The 15962-nt window shown below is 35.3% G+C and overlaps 1 protein-coding gene across 1 annotated transcript in view; it reads right to left on the bottom strand.

Moving 5' to 3' along the window:
- THSD7A (thrombospondin type 1 domain containing 7A) overlaps positions 1–15962 on the bottom strand; it is a 461297-nt gene that overhangs the window by 8051 nt on the left and 437284 nt on the right. The window contains exons 20-25 of the mRNA XM_004459100.5: positions 15439–15556; positions 15052–15197; positions 14458–14632; positions 8266–8439; positions 2614–2709; positions 56–138 (exon numbers count right to left, since the gene is read on the bottom strand). Of these exons, the coding sequence (XP_004459157.2) occupies positions 56–138; positions 2614–2709; positions 8266–8439; positions 14458–14632; positions 15052–15197; positions 15439–15556 (792 nt within the window). The remainder of the gene's footprint in view (positions 1–55; positions 139–2613; positions 2710–8265; positions 8440–14457; positions 14633–15051; positions 15198–15438; positions 15557–15962) is intronic.

Raw genomic sequence — 15962 nt, 5'->3', positions numbered from 1 at the left:
AGTGGAGTGATGAATGATGAAGCTGGTTTGTCTACCCTGATGAATTTACACATACCTCGCTACAATATGAGTGGGGTTGACTACACGGTGGGTTACACGACCTGTCAGCATCCGGCTGGTGTACCACTAAGCAGCCCCCTGCAGAACAGAAAATCATATTTTGACAACTAGCATCCCTTGCTATAGTGAAAATATACCGTGGTAAACTTGTCTTTGGTTACTAAACTGCCTTGGTGATCCCATAGATTTTTTTCTGATGGTTAAACTGTGAAATATGTGTTTAATCCTAGTCACTTCATTTAGAAATTTGATGCTTGTTTTACCCAGGAAAAGACCATGGTGCCTGGCACATAGTAGGTGCTAAATAAACATTTGACGAAAGGATGATTTTATAGTTGCTCTTCTGAAAAAAATAATTGCACACAAACTGTACCTGTCAGTAGTGCCAGATACCATATCCAGCAGTTAAAAAGCTGATTTAATTTCCTTTAAATTTAAACTCTGTCTTGGCTATCCGAAGTATTATTTTTCATATCGCTTTGAGATATGGAAGGAACTCTTAACCTCAAATTATACTCATTCAGTTTAATAGAATTTTAGCAAAGTAAAGTTTTTCCTTCATTTGTGGAATTGATGATCCTCTGGAATTTAATGAAAAGCAACTATTGCTAATTCTCTGCCTCATCTCTCAATAATAGAAAAACTGTTATAGAAAAGCAGTTAGTCATTGCAAAGCGATTGCAGTTTAATGTCCATATCAAAGTTACAATCATCAAATGAATGTAGAAAAAGGAAAGCAACATCTTGAGTTCCTTAAAAGGGAAACTATTCACAAAATTAAACAATTGATCAAGGAAGGTAATATACTTTACATACTTGTTTATTATTTCTCATAAAGAATCTCATCTCTCCTAAGAAATGGAGGAGAAATGTATACAGAGTTTATAGCATATCTTTTACACTTAAAGATTTTTTTAAATGTCAAAACACTATTAGAAAGAAAGAAATACACTTGATAGTTTCTGTATTGCAAATAATTTAAAACTATGATTTTTCACAGGTAAATCTTTTAAAATTTGACTTACCTTTGCATTGGGGAACAGCCCCAATTGCAGGGGAAAAATAGATTTTATAACATGTAGAAGAGGCAGAAAAATATTGTTTGCATCCACACGAAGGGAAATAAAACATTTTGAACTGACAGGTCCCTCTGGGGAAGCTGTAACATTTCCTCTGAATAATTTAAAAGAGAATGTAGACATTTATTTCCAAGTTGAGTGGACAACCTCTATACCTTCTTCCAGTTCAAAAAAGCCTCTGCTTCCCTGCCCAGGGCTCATTGGATAACTATTGGAGTGGTATGTTTGGGACAGATTTTTCTCCCAGAAAATAAAATTATAATAGAGCAAAAGTTTCCTGGCAATTATCTTTCATTTGTTATGCATGTGTCCACTGTGAGTTGCTATTATCAAGGGTTTTTTTGATCAGCTTCTTCATAAATACAATCATATCTTCACAAGAATACAATTTGGCATCCTGTTCCAGCTTTCATAGGAAGTAAGTAAGTTAGAATAAATCCAGGTAATTTAAAATTCAATATAAAAATGGATGCTTTTAAAAATGCATATTGATCCTTGCTCCTGTTATCTTACAACATATATTAAAGCAAACTTTGTAAGTGGACATTACTCAGAGGCACGCAAATGCACGTTACTTTGTTTCCCTGTGAGAGTCAATGCAATGGCAACAAGTCAGCAGATCCCTCTGAGGAGTTATTATCAATATTCAAGCTGCTTCTACAATAAGGACATTGCTGTGGGCTAGATTTATGTAAGTTGTTTAAAGGGACACATTAGATCTCTGGTTCCACGTATTTGAGTTTGGGTTCAGCTTCTGACCTTTGTTTCTTTCTAGGAAATATGTGGCACAAAAGTGTCTTCCCCTTTCAGTGGATCCTTGGAGTCCCTTGCATTTTCTGGACTTAGGTTAGGAAATTTATATTTTCAGATTAGATTAGTTCTCTGGGGTATATCTGGGTCAGAGGACAAAGTTCTTCCTTTTGGTTTCTTATTTGGATGTATAAAGATGTTTGGGTGAGGTCCTAGTAGAGAGGCTCTGGTTTTGAGATTTACTACCATGTCTTTATTATTGTTTTATTTTAAAAAGTAATCAGTAAAAAATCTCTACACCATAGATTTCTGGATCCAAGCATGGTATTTGGATTTGTAGAAACACACTTTATCAGTGATATTTTTGGTCTGCATTTGTATTGCTTTCAAGGCACAGAAGCAGATAGCATTTTTTAAGCAAGTAGTGAATTATTAATAAATAAAATAGGAAATAAAATGGGAATTTATTTATACTAATACTTTCTCAGTGTTAAATAGATTTTAGTTAAATAATTTCTAGTGGTGATATCTAAAATGGCTAGATAAGGGGGAGCTTGAACTATTATGAAATAAAAGAATTTGTCATTTAAGCACCAGGCCAGTATAAGTGTAGGTGTTTGAATCCTGACCTCATGCTGAATGCTAAAATAGTATTTTTCTGTTTCCTTCACTATTTTCTTTAACCAATTATATATATGTTATAGGAAGACTTTTGGAGGCTTACCTGTTACATTTACACCATCTGACCTTTGGCACCAGACTGTCCTAGAAGAGCCCTTCCACGCACTAGCCATCCATTTATACTCATAGCACTGGCCATCTGTGGGGACATGATAAACATTAACAGAAGCATTTTCTTGCCTAGAAGGACAATTATGGGGATAGAGTATTAGTAAAATATTTATTGAAAAGTGATAAAAAAAAGTCCATTTCTGGTGATTCAAATGTCAATTTATCCTCCTCAAGTTGCTGTACAGATGTCACAAAGCTGTGCCTATACCCGAGATCACTTTCTATGTTTGCCGCCATCCTACCAGATGTCAATCTAGATTTTTATTTTTTATTTATTTTTTTTAAAGATTTATTTTTATTTATTTAATTCCCCTTCCCTCCCCTGGTTGTCTGTTTTCTGTGTCTTTTTGCTGCATCTTGTTTCTTTGTCCGCTTCTGTTGTCGTCAGCGGCACGGGAAGTGTGGGCGGCGCCATTCCTCGGCAGGCTGCTCCCTCCTTCGCGCGGGGGGCTCTCCTTACGGGTGCACTCCTTGCGCGTGGGGCTCCCCTACGCGGGGGACACCCCTGTGTGGCACGGCACTCCTTGCGCGCATCAGCGCTGCCCATGGGCCAGCTCCACACGGGTCAAGGAGGCCCGGGGCTTGAACTGTGGACCTCCCATGTGGTAGACGGATGCCTTCACCACTGGGCCAAAGTCCGTTTCCCCAATCTAGATTTTTAATAAATTGTTAAAATATGAAATATAAAACATACAATTTTAGAGAATAACAAACATATTCAATTAGCCATCATGCTATTGTAATAAATATTACCATGTAGCTATATTTGCTTTAGTTTTCTTTTACTTGTTGAATAAAACATAACAGATAAACTTGATGTCCTATATATTCCTTCCTGATTTGGCCCCACTTTCTGTCTGTCCAGAAACACACACTATTCTGGAGATGATGTATGTGTTTGTGTCATGTTTTTTTCCTTTACACTATGTATATTTGTTGATAAACAATACATAGTATTATTTTAGATAGTCTAAAACTTTTAAAAAAGTATCATACTCTTATTTTGGAACTCAGCAGTCAACATTACAGTTGAAATATTTCTATGTGATTTATTATGTACATAGAATTCCATTGTACTAAATACCACTATTTATTATTATTATTTTTAAAAGATTTATATATTTATTTCTCTCCCCTTTCCCCCACACCCTGGCTGTCTGTTCTCTGTGTCTATTTTGCTGTGTCTTCTTTTGTCTGCTTCTGTTGTCGTCAGCGGCGCAGGAATCTGTTTCTTTTTGGTGTGTCATCTTGCTGTGTCAGCTCTCTGTGTGGGCGGTGCCATTCCTAGGTAGGCTGCACTTTCATGCTGGGCCGCTCTCCTTACGGGGCACACTCCTTTCACGTGGGGCTCCCCTATGTGGGGGACACCCCTGCGTGGCAGGGCACTCCTTGCACGCATCAGCACCGCGCATGGGCCAGCTCTACATGGGTCAAGGAGGCCCGGGGTTTGAACCGTGGACCTCGCATGTGGTAGATGGTCGCCCTAACCACTGGGCCAAGTCTGCCGCCACAATTTGGTTAGTTACTTTCTCTACCATTGGACTTTCAGGTTGGTTTTATCTTTTGCTATTACAACTAGCTCTGTAGTCAACCCTGTACACATCTCATTGTGCTTCTCTAAGGTAAAACCTAGAAGTGATTTTAGATTAGATAACCCATGCTGGGTTATCACAGCATGGATAGCTGAAACTTTACCAAAAACTGCTAAAATCACTCCAAATGGTGATAATTTACACACTGACCAGTAGTGGATAAGGGTCACCATTGCTCTAAACCCTCACCAACATTTGTAATTGCTAGATGTTAATTTTTTGTTCAGTGTCATAGGTATGGGAAACAATGCTTTTGTTTTCAGTTGCAGTTATCAGATTGCTAAGGATGGGAAACATTAAAAAACGTCTTTGGCCACACAAATTTCCTTTCATGTAAATTGCTTATTTATATATTGGCTATTTTTTTTTTTTTTTGATGTGTACTGTAATCTATGCTTCTTCTCATTGAATTATGGGAATTCTTTATTCTAAAAAAGTTATTCTCAAAGCATGGTCCAAGGATACCTGGAGTCTTGATATTCTTTCAGAAGGTATATGAGGACTTCCCATTTTTAACTATATATCTCTCTGAGTGAGGCTGGATTTTCCTCATATACATAAACTAAACTAAGACTGTGATAGAGTAAAAGCAGAAACAAATAAGAGACTCTAGCCAGACATCTAGTAGCTCTTGTCATTAAAGTAATTTTGGTTTTGTTTTGGAAAATAGTTATTTTTTAGGAAATATGTTATTTATGGTAATATGAAATTGGTTTATTGTTATTGTAATTTAAATATCAACATTTTAAAATTTTGTTTTCATTTTTAATATGATCAATTTGTCCACCAATTGCTATTATGATCATTTCTTTTGATAAACATAACTCACAAATGAGATATTGCTGTTCTAAATATTGAGAATTGCTGTTCTAAACACTAACCCTTTGACAGTAATATGCTTCACGTATATCTTTTCTTAGTCTTTGTAGATTGTCCTGTAACTGATATATTTTACTGTACAAATGATTTAAAGTGCAATGTATCAGAATTTAAAATCTTTTCCATTTTTCTTTGTCCTTTTTGTGTTACATTTAGGAAAGCCTCTACCTTGAGTCCTTAAATATATTCATCCATATTTTCTTTAAATGTTTACTGTTTTGCTCCTCACATTTAGGTCTTCAATCTATCTGGGATATTTGTAAATGATGGGAGGGAAAGATACTTCGAAAAATTTTATAGAGGTAACAAATTGTCTTAACATTACTTATCCATCAATTCATCAACTTTTCACCTCTGGTACTGACCAGAATTTATTCCTGAGATTCTCTATTCTTTTCCATTTGTCTAATTTGTGAGTCACTCTTTTTAACTACTAATTCTTTAGAACAAGTTTAATGTAAAGACATGTAAGTCTCTCCTAGTTTTTTCCTCATTTCTTCCTCTTAAAAATATTTTGTGCTTTTTTGGTCTTTAATCTCTGCACATTAAATTTAGGATGAATTTCTCAAGTGATATTAGCAAGGTATTCAGACTGCATGGCATTTATAGGTAAATTTGTGAAAACTTTATAAGAACATGGTCTGTTTCACCCAATATTTTCTTTGTCCTCTAAAGAGGTTCTAATAATTTTTCCATATATATCTTACATCTTTATCGCTAGATTTATTTCTACTCATAATTTTATTTTTCCTTTTTTAATTTTTATTTTTATTGAAGTATATCATTCATACATAAACACACATAAACAGTAAATATATAGTAAAGATTGTGAACTTATAAAATAAACATACATAACATCACACAGGGGTCTCATACATCACCCCTCCACCAACTCTTTGCATTGGTGTGAAACATTTGTTACAAACTCATAGTTTTATTTTTAATGGAACTTTTTCCTAGTTTAATTTTATACTTGGGTCTTGCTGGTACAAGGAGGACTATTTTGTTTATTACTTTGAATAGTAAAATGTTGCTGAACATTCTTCTTCCAAATATTTGTCTATACATGCTCTTGAATTTTTTAAGGTGGTCATTCATATAATATGTAAATGGTAACAATTTAATTTTTTCATTTTTAATTATGAAACCTCTTATTATGCTTTGGCTAGAACTTCCTTTATTATGTTGGAAAGAAGTGACAATAGTAGGCATTCCTTGATTACTAAGTAATACCTCTAATATTTCCCCATATTTTATGATGTTTGCCCTAAGTTTGGTAGATACCCTTTATTGGGTAAGGGGATTTTCTTCTAGTTCAAGTTTGATTTGCTAGTTTATATTATACATCAGTGTTGAATTTTATAAGTATCTTTTTAAAAAATCATATGCCTTTTTTGATTAATGTGATGAATTACACAAATAGATTTTTCTAATATGTAGGCAGCTATATATTTATTTTCTGTTAAATTATCAATTTGCTCAGCTAATATTTTATTTATTTTTTTGACACATATGTTCATAGCTTACTTTGACTGGCTTTCCTATCTTAGGAGTTGGGAAGATTTTTCTCCTTTTTTACTCAACTTTGCTTTATTTTCTTAAGATTTCTGCTTCTTAAAATTTTGGTAAAACTCATAATTAAAGCCATGCGGGTTTTAGTATGTGTGCATGCATGAGTACATGGTTGATAAGAGTTTTGAATTTTGAATCCCTGTGTAGAGTCCATGGGTTAATTTCTCTATTACTCTTTGATAAATTATATAACTGTAACAATATGCTAAATTGTCTTCAAATAAGTTTTCACATCAATTAGAATTTTTTTTCACAGGTTTATCTTATTTTCATATTAATCTTGACTCTAATTGTGTCTATTTGTGATGTTGCTTTTTCTCTACATTAATTTTTGCCATGAAGTTTTCTGTTTGGTGAAAAATACAAACTATTGGTTTTGTTGATTATCTCACTGAATTTGTACTTTTCTGTTTTGGTTACATTCTATTTCCTTTTTAAAAAAAATTCTTGAGTTAAAAGCTCAGGTCGTTTTTAACTTTTTTCCTCCTATATAAGCATTTTAGATTCTGTTTCCCTATAAGTACTTCTTTGCTGCATTCCACAGAATTTTTTATAGGTAATGCTCTAGAATTGTGGTTTTCTGTTTTCATTCCTGTGTGCTTGGAGACGATTTCTTTACAATCATTATTACTGATTTCTAAGTTTACTTCATTGTCATTTTGGGGTGAACAATTCTTTCTTTCCTTAGGAGTTTTTTCATTTTTTGGTAACCCCTAATCTTTCTCTACTCCTTTGTCTGTCCCAAAGCAGTCAAAATATCTTTTTTGGCTGGTAAATTGGGAACATGAAACTGACTGGGGCAGGTAATTCTAACCTTAGAGTGGTCTGTTTAGTTTTCCTTGCTAGGGTTCTCCTCCAACATTCCGGACTTTCTTCTTCAACTTTTTAGTAATAAAGGTGTTAGTTTTGGCTCCTATTTGCTAAATAATATATGTCATATACTTAATTGTTTCAGAACACAAGCAGGAATGAGAGAATTGTCTTTAGAGGTGCACATTTTCCACTGGATATCAGTTATTTTATTTTCAGTGAGACTTACTCTCTGTTCCTAGACTATGGTATTTTAATGTTCTGTGGTATCTAAAAATAAGTTTTTAGCCTATATGTGTGTTTATACATGCATATAAACATATATATAATCATATGTTCTATGCCAAATTTAGATTAAATTTGTTTAATTCTTACCAATGACTTATTAATTTCTGAGGATATATTAGAATCTCTAATTTTACAGTTGATTTAAAATTTTTCTTTAATTCTGTTATTTTGTTTAAAAGCTTGGAAGATATTGTGGGATGTATACATGATCAGGATTGTTATGTGTGCAAGTCATGCTTCTAAATATTTCACCCGTAGTACATAAAACTGGGAAATATTTTAATATTTTATGTAAAATTTATGAAGAGTGGCAGGATTTTTCTTCCTCTCAGTCTTTAGACTTCAGTATCAGACACTTAAATCACTTCTATCACACTCAAATGAGATCTTGGCAAACATGCTTAACAGCAAATTATATAGCTTTTATGAATTGCAGCACTCACCATCACATGATTTTGTTTCTAACATTTGCTCTGGGCACAGATGCTGATTCTCTAGTTCTTGTATAATCACTGCTCTGGACCGGACCTGTATTCCACCAAAGCCAAGGTCTTCACCATTCACACAGGTCAGCTGACACAGGCTCCACCAGGACCACTCCTTCAAATAACAGTCACCTGCAAAACACAGCTTGTGGTTTATACTCTGACCCACTGAGAACAGCCAGCTAGGTACTTATTTATTTTTTATTTTTTAAAGATTTATTTATATCCCCACCCCCCACCCCGGTTGTCTGTTCTCTGTATCTATTTGCTGCGTGTTCTTTGTCTGCTTCTCTTGTCAGAGGCAAGAGAATCTGTGTTTCTTTTTGCTGCATCATCTTGTTGTGTCAGCTCTCCGTGTGGGCGGTGCCATTCCTGGGTAGGCTGTACTTTCTTTCGCGCTGGGCAGCTCTCCTTAAGGGGCACACTCCTTTGCATGGGGCTCCCCTACGGGGGGGACACCCCTGCGTGGCACTGCACTCCTTGCATGCATACGCACTGTGCATGGACCAGCTCCACACGGGTCAAGGAGGCCCGGGGTTTGAACCGCGGATCTCCCATGTGGTAGATGGATGCCCTAACCACTGGGCCAAGTCCGCTTCCCTAGTCATTTAAAATCTAACCCCACTGGGTAATGTTTGTAGGTATGACAGTTCTCATGTAATATTTATTAGATTTAGATAAGTTTACTATTTGAAGGTTTGTATGTAGTTTTGTTATTTTCTGAGTGGATATTCCTGGGGCTAGACTATGTACTGCTGGATGATATTAAATGGAAACCATGGCTTGAGGGGAGCTTGCCTGTTATAGTTCACTTCCTCTTCAGAGACAGCAAATTTTGCTATAAACTTATCAGCACCCTTGTGATTATCATTGTAAAGAGATTTATTAAGCTCTTGGTACTAGTCAAAGAAAACAGAAATATATTTAGAACTTGTCTTCTAGATATTCTTAATTTTATAAAGAGCTTCAAATCCAAGCCCGAGAAAGCTGGTATTTATTCTTATTCCTGTTTATCCCAAAAGGAGTGGAGGTGAAAAGAACAAAATGAACAGCTGCAGTAGTCCACCATTTCCTCTGCTTTTCATTTTCAGTTATCCTTTTAACAAATTATTTATTAAAGAATATATGTAAAACATTCACATATCCTAAATGCATGGCTGAAATTTTCAAAATCTGATTATATCTAATACTGAATTCAAGAAATAGCATTCTCAGAACCTCAGAAACCCTCTTGCTATATATGTGGAACTACATATTTTTATGTAGTTCTCATATGTTCATTTTTATTCCCATTCATTATTCCATTGTGTGAATATAACACAATTTAGATATCCATTCTGTTGATAGGCATGTGGGGAGTTGTAAGTCTTCTTTATTATGAGTATTGCTGCTATGAACATTTTAGTGCATGTCTTTTAGTGAAAGTATGTATCATTTCTAATATATTCTTGGAATACAATTTCTGGGCCATAACATATCTATATGTTCAGTCTTCAGGACTCACTGCTGATTACCTTAGCAGAAGAGCCACTCCAGGGGCGTGGAGTGTACATTTTTGTAAAAGCAAGAGAGAGTGAGAGGAGAATGGAAAAGCTTTTTTTTTTGGAGGGGGACCTGAAGGACATGGCTGCATCTAGGAAATCTAGGAAATTATCAGAAGTTCTAGCCTGGTGATACTGTTCAGAGGACAGAGTGAATTATAACAGACATAAATCCATACTGGCTTATCATTTTAATTATCCCAGACATATCACATAAATGATTCATATTGCTTAATTTTTATTTTTTATGGGGAAGTTGATTAATACTGGCAAAAAGCTGCCTAGAGAGCTGACCAATGAAAAAACTTCTCATGCTTACACTTAGAAATCATGTCAAGATATGCATTATTGCCCAACAGATATATGTGTAATAGTAAAGTGGAGTGATTTTTGGAAAGCTTAATTAGAATATGTTATTAGTATTCTACAGTGCAGAAAGTTCTAGTAAATTATGGGAATGCTAAGGAAAAAGAAACCAGTAAGAATTGAGGGAGTCTAAGAAAGTTTTAGAAATACTTCTACCCCAAGGAAATGCTTTTTGGTTTTAAAAATGCTGTAGAATCTATGAAAATTTTAGGAAGTTTCCTATCATATCAATGTGTGATAACTTCACCTCACTCCTCTGGATTGCAAATTATGTGGAAATAAAACATACCCTTTTTTTTATTAGTAGGATTTATCTCTGTGACTATGCCATTTAATATAGTGTGTTAGTGATATAATTTTCACCCTAAACTAATTTGTCAGGCTTCAAAGATTTAATAACAGCAAATGAGAGTCGGGCATTGCATTGAACTGAACATACTTTTTAATACCTTGACTATATAAACCATTGTAATAAATATAAAATTACATCACGCCTGCCAAAGATATGGCAAACAATTGGATAAAATGCATTTCCTAATTCAGTGTTCTATTCTTTAAAGCAATAAGCGCACAGATTGCTAGCTTTAAAAAACTGTCATTAGAGAAAACTAGAAACAGAGGATCTCAAATGAATAGACTGTAATTTATAAGAGATGAACAGTCCCTTCCTGGATTTGTAGCTTGTCTAATTAAAATGTGTTTCCTGGTCTATGTTGTCATGAGATCCTGTAGTTTCCTTTACATCACTTGCCACATATTATAATTTTTATGTTTATTATAATGAACAGAAGTCAGTGAAATTTAAAATAGAAAAATGGTACAGGAAAATTGATGAAAGAAAATGCTGGTTCTTTGGAAAGAGGAATAAAAGTAACAAAACTCTAGAAAAATTGAAGAAGAATAAGGAGAGAAAATACAATTTACTAATGTCAGGGATGAAATGGGATATCACCAAAGACTATGCAGACATAAAATTATATGGGAGGGGGGTAGTGGATGTGGCTCAAGTAGTTGGGTGCCTGCCTCCTGTCCCTGGTTCGGTTCATGGTGCCTCCTAAAAACGTGAGCTGATCCAAAGAACAGACACAATGAGCAGGGAGCAGATGTGGCTCAAGTGGTTGGGCAACTGCCTCCCACATGAGAGGTCCTGGTTTGGTTCCTGGTGCCTCCTAAAGAAGATGAGCAGATAATGAGTGGATACAATGAGGGGATACAATGAGCAGACAGATAAGGGAGCTAACTGGAAGGGGGGAACTGTATGGGAATACTATCATAAATTCGAAAACTTAGCGGAAATGGACCAATTCTTCAGAAAGTACACGCTACTAAGGAACTCAGCAAATAGGAACAAATAATTTGAATAGCTCTATAATTAACAAAATTGCATTAATAATTTTAAAAATCTTGAAAAAAGTAATACTTAGGTATATACATCTATTAGAACATAAGACTTCTGAAAACTACAAAACACTGACTGAAGGAATAAAAACTGTTTAAATGGAGAAACATATGACATGAACTTCAATCTCATATTTTATACAAAAATGAACTCAAAATGGGTTATAGGTTTAAATCTAAAATGTAAAAAATAAAACTTTTAGAAAGTATGAGAAGAAAATCTATGAGAATTAGGACTTGGTGAAAGAGTTTTAAGACATGAAAACAGAAGCATGAAGCATGAATGGAAGAATTAATAAATTGGCCTTCATCAAAATTAAAAACTTTTGCTCTGCAAGACTCTGTTAAGAGGCTGAAAAGACAGCTTATAGACTGGGAAAAAATATTTGCCAAATATAAATAGATAAAGAACTAGTATCTAGAATATATAAAGATCTCTTCATAAATAGATAGTTAAAAACAAAGTAACAAAAACAAAGCCAAAAATCCAGTCCAATTAGAAGATGGGCAAAAGGCACAAAGAAACATTTTAATGACAAAGATAAATTGATGCAAATAAGCCATCACTTACATTGAAATTAATACAACATCAACTAAGGAAATTAAGAGTATGATGAGGGAAGCAAATGTGGCTCAAATGATAGAGCGCCCGCCTATCATATAGGAGGTCCAGGGTTCAAACCCAGGACCTCCTGGGTCCAGGGTTCAAACCCAGGACCTCCTGGCCCATGTGGTGAGCTGGCCCATGCGCAGTGTGCCATGCACAAGGAGTGCCATGCTACACAGGGATGTTCCCATGTAGGGGAGCCCCATGCGCAAGGAGTGTGTCCCACAAGGAGAGCTGCCCCATGCGAAAAAAGTGCAGCTTGCCCAGGAGTGGCACCGCACTCACATAGAGCTGATGCAGCAAGATGATGCAATAGGAAAGGGACATAAATCCTGGTGCTGCCAAGAATGCAAGCAGACACAGAAGAACACATAGCAAATGGCTAAAGAGAGCAGACAGTGGGGGGTGGGGTGGGAGAAAGGGAGAGAAATAAATAATAAAAATCTTACAAAAATAAAAAAGAGGCAAGTTAAAAAAAAAAAAGACTATGATGAGATACTGCTGCACATGTAAATGGATAAAACAACATACAGATAACAACAAATGCTGGTGAGGATGTGAATAAACTGGATCATTCATACATTGCTGGCAGGAATATAAAATGGTCCAGACACTGGAAAGTAATTTGGCAATTTAAAATAAGCTAAACATGATTACCATACAGCCCAGTAATAATACTCCTGGACATTAATTCTAGAGAAATAAAAGTATGTCCAGAGAAAAACCTACACATAGGTGTTCATAGCATCTTATTTTTTATATGCCCAAATTGGAAACAATATATATATCCTTCACTAGGTGAATGAAAACACAAACTGTGGTACATCCATACAATGGATGAAAAAACAGAATATTAATACACGTAATGACTTTGGTAGATGTCAAGGGCAAAGTGAAAATAAAAACTGTTCTCAAAAGTTTCCATATTATATCATTACATTTATATAATAATCTCAACATAACAAAATTATAATGATGGAGAGAAGATTAGTGGTTGCCAGGAGTTAGGGATTGTTGTGTGGTGTACGGCAGGTGTGCTATAAAGGATAGTATGAGGGAGACTTTTGTGGTGATAGAAAAATTCTATCTTGTGGTAGTGGTTACATGAATTTATACACGGGATTGAGGGTAAATGGATTATGACATTCCTCCATTTGCTTAAAATATCCCTTTTTCCTTTTTAGTAAAATTAATAAGGACTTTAAGGTTAAATATAAGGTTCATTGTGCTTCAAATTTTCTCTTGGGTCTGTCCTCTTCTATAGGCTCTCCCTATTTTATAATCTTTTCCAGCAGGCTAAATTTCTTGCAGTATTATATTCTTATCTACTGTTTACTAAACATTTTGCACATCACTGCCATGATAATGGAAACAAGATATAAATATAATTTACCCCAGTGTAATTATTTACCTTTCTCAGGTCATAGCTCAAATGGTGCACACTGATTTAATAGTGCCATTATTCACAATTGCCACAAGATGGAAGCAACCCAAATGTCCATCAACTGATGAACGGATAAACAAATGTCGTATATATACACACAATGGAATGTCACTCAGCTAGAAAAAGGAATGAAGTTCTGATACATGCTATAACATGTATGAAACTTGAAGACATGTTGAGTGAAATAAGTCAGATACAAAAGCACAAATATTATATGATCTCACTGATAAGAAAGCATTAGAACAAGCAAACTCATAGAGTCAGATTCTGGAAAATAGGTTACAGGGGACAGGATAAGGTCAGGGAATAGGGAGTTAGGCTTAAAATATACAGAATTTCTATTTGGAATGATGGAAAAGATTTGGTAATAGATGGCAGTGATTGGAGCACAACAATGTGAACATAGCACTAAATTATATATTTGAACGTCATTAAGGGGGGAAATTTTAGGTTTATATATAGTACTAGAATGAAAAATTGGAAAAAAAATTCCATGGAAACATACCACAGAAACTGTGAACACTAAGTTCAAATGGACTATATTTAATAGTATAATTATAAAAATGTGCCATGCTGATGTAAGTTGTTAATGTCATGGTGGTAAATGGGAACTCCGTACTTTATGCATGCCTTTTTTCTGAAAACCACATGTCTAACAAAAAAATTCTCAGGGAAAAATAAAGTCTAATGGTAGAAATTTGAGGCCCTTCTCTAACTATTGGCATAGGTATCACTATTCCCCTGGATCATGGAAGAAAATCACCACGGTATGAATTCTGTTTTGCTGCTGTTACCTGGACAAGGATGAGTGCAAGTTTCCTCAAGAACCATTTTTTTATTACCATCTATAATGGGGTCAATGTAAGCACAAAATTCCTCATCCACCACTTTGCTGAAATCATCACTTGACCCATCACTCACTACACAAGAAATATTCCTTGTTCTGGTCCCTTCTCCACATTGTGCATCCTGGAATGGAGGAAGGATAACTAATTAGGAAAAGGAAAATAAGTCATTAGCAAACTTATCACATACAGTCATCTCTGCATCATTGATTTTGATTTATGAGCAGTTCAAGGAGCATTTGAAACTCTTGGGAAGAAGCCCTATGGGATATTAGCTATAAAGGATACACTGAACAATTTATTTGTTTTTATCTGAAGACAGGAAAATAAATTCTCATTAAAACAAATCAGTCTCCAAGTGATTTTAAAAATACGGGGTGGGAGTATTTGTTATCAAAACTAAACGGTTATGAAGTGGTAAGGTAAAAATTTAAAGCCTTTAAGAGAAAACATGTCATCTATAAGCTCTGAGAAGTATTTCTGAAACCAAGTCTCTGCAGATAAAGAATACACAAGCCCAATGCAACTCCTGAGATTTGATACCTGCACTTGGCATGGAGACCATTGGCCATACTGCCACTGGTAGCAGGGCTTCACTGGGCAAGGCTTGGATTGTTCCATCAGGGCAGGGCATGGCCTTCCATCTCCCTGAAAGGACTGAGTCACAGTCCGTCTTCGGGTCATTTTTCCTTTAAAAGATAAAAGAAAAGCAACTTTAATAAAATGAATAGTTGCACAAGCATATATCTTATAGGGAGAAAGCATCACAGAGGTCTTTCCTCTGAAGACCTGAGGACAAGTAGGCACAGACAATTTGGAAAGAAAGATACTCAATCCAATCTTTCTGAAGGTTATTTGATATGCCAAAGCAAAATGGACATTTCATATTTCTTGAACAAAAGCCTAATGCTAATTACGGTACACACAAACCTGTGAGGCCACATGTGTGAGAACATTCTGACCAAGGAGACCAGTCAGAGAGCTGGCAGTTCACGGGGCATTCCACCATGCAGGATGTGTTCATCTGCCAGGTCTTCTCTAGGCCAAGCTGAAAGAAGAGAGGTAGAGCTGTTGGCACTGACATGTAGGCATGGCCACCATACATTGTTGAGTTGGGGGACGGGGAGGGAGAGCAGGAGAAAACAAGCATGCTGAATAATAGAATAAAAATAATATCTGAAGGACATACATCCAAAGTGTTAAAAAATTATAAAGTGGTTCAACCGAGGAGAGTAAAGGGAATAGGATGGAGGGTCCCCTTCACTCAATATATGTATGTATTGTTTGAGCCTTTTCAATAAGCAAGATGAAAAGGAGGTTTAATCTCCAAGTTGGCTGAATTTCCCTTTGAGGAACAAATAAGAGTAAGCATAATTACTTTTCAGTATTTAAAAACTATGAATATCATCAATATATAGAACTGACATATCTTAGGTTATTCTTTTTTTACATGT

The sequence above is a fragment of the Dasypus novemcinctus genome, chromosome 5 (genome assembly GCF_030445035.2).
Source record: "Dasypus novemcinctus isolate mDasNov1 chromosome 5, mDasNov1.1.hap2, whole genome shotgun sequence".
NCBI classification, from domain to species: Eukaryota; Metazoa; Chordata; class Mammalia; order Cingulata; family Dasypodidae; genus Dasypus; species Dasypus novemcinctus.
Note: the sequence above shows the minus strand (reverse complement) of the source record. Positions and strands in the feature narration are given on the sequence as shown.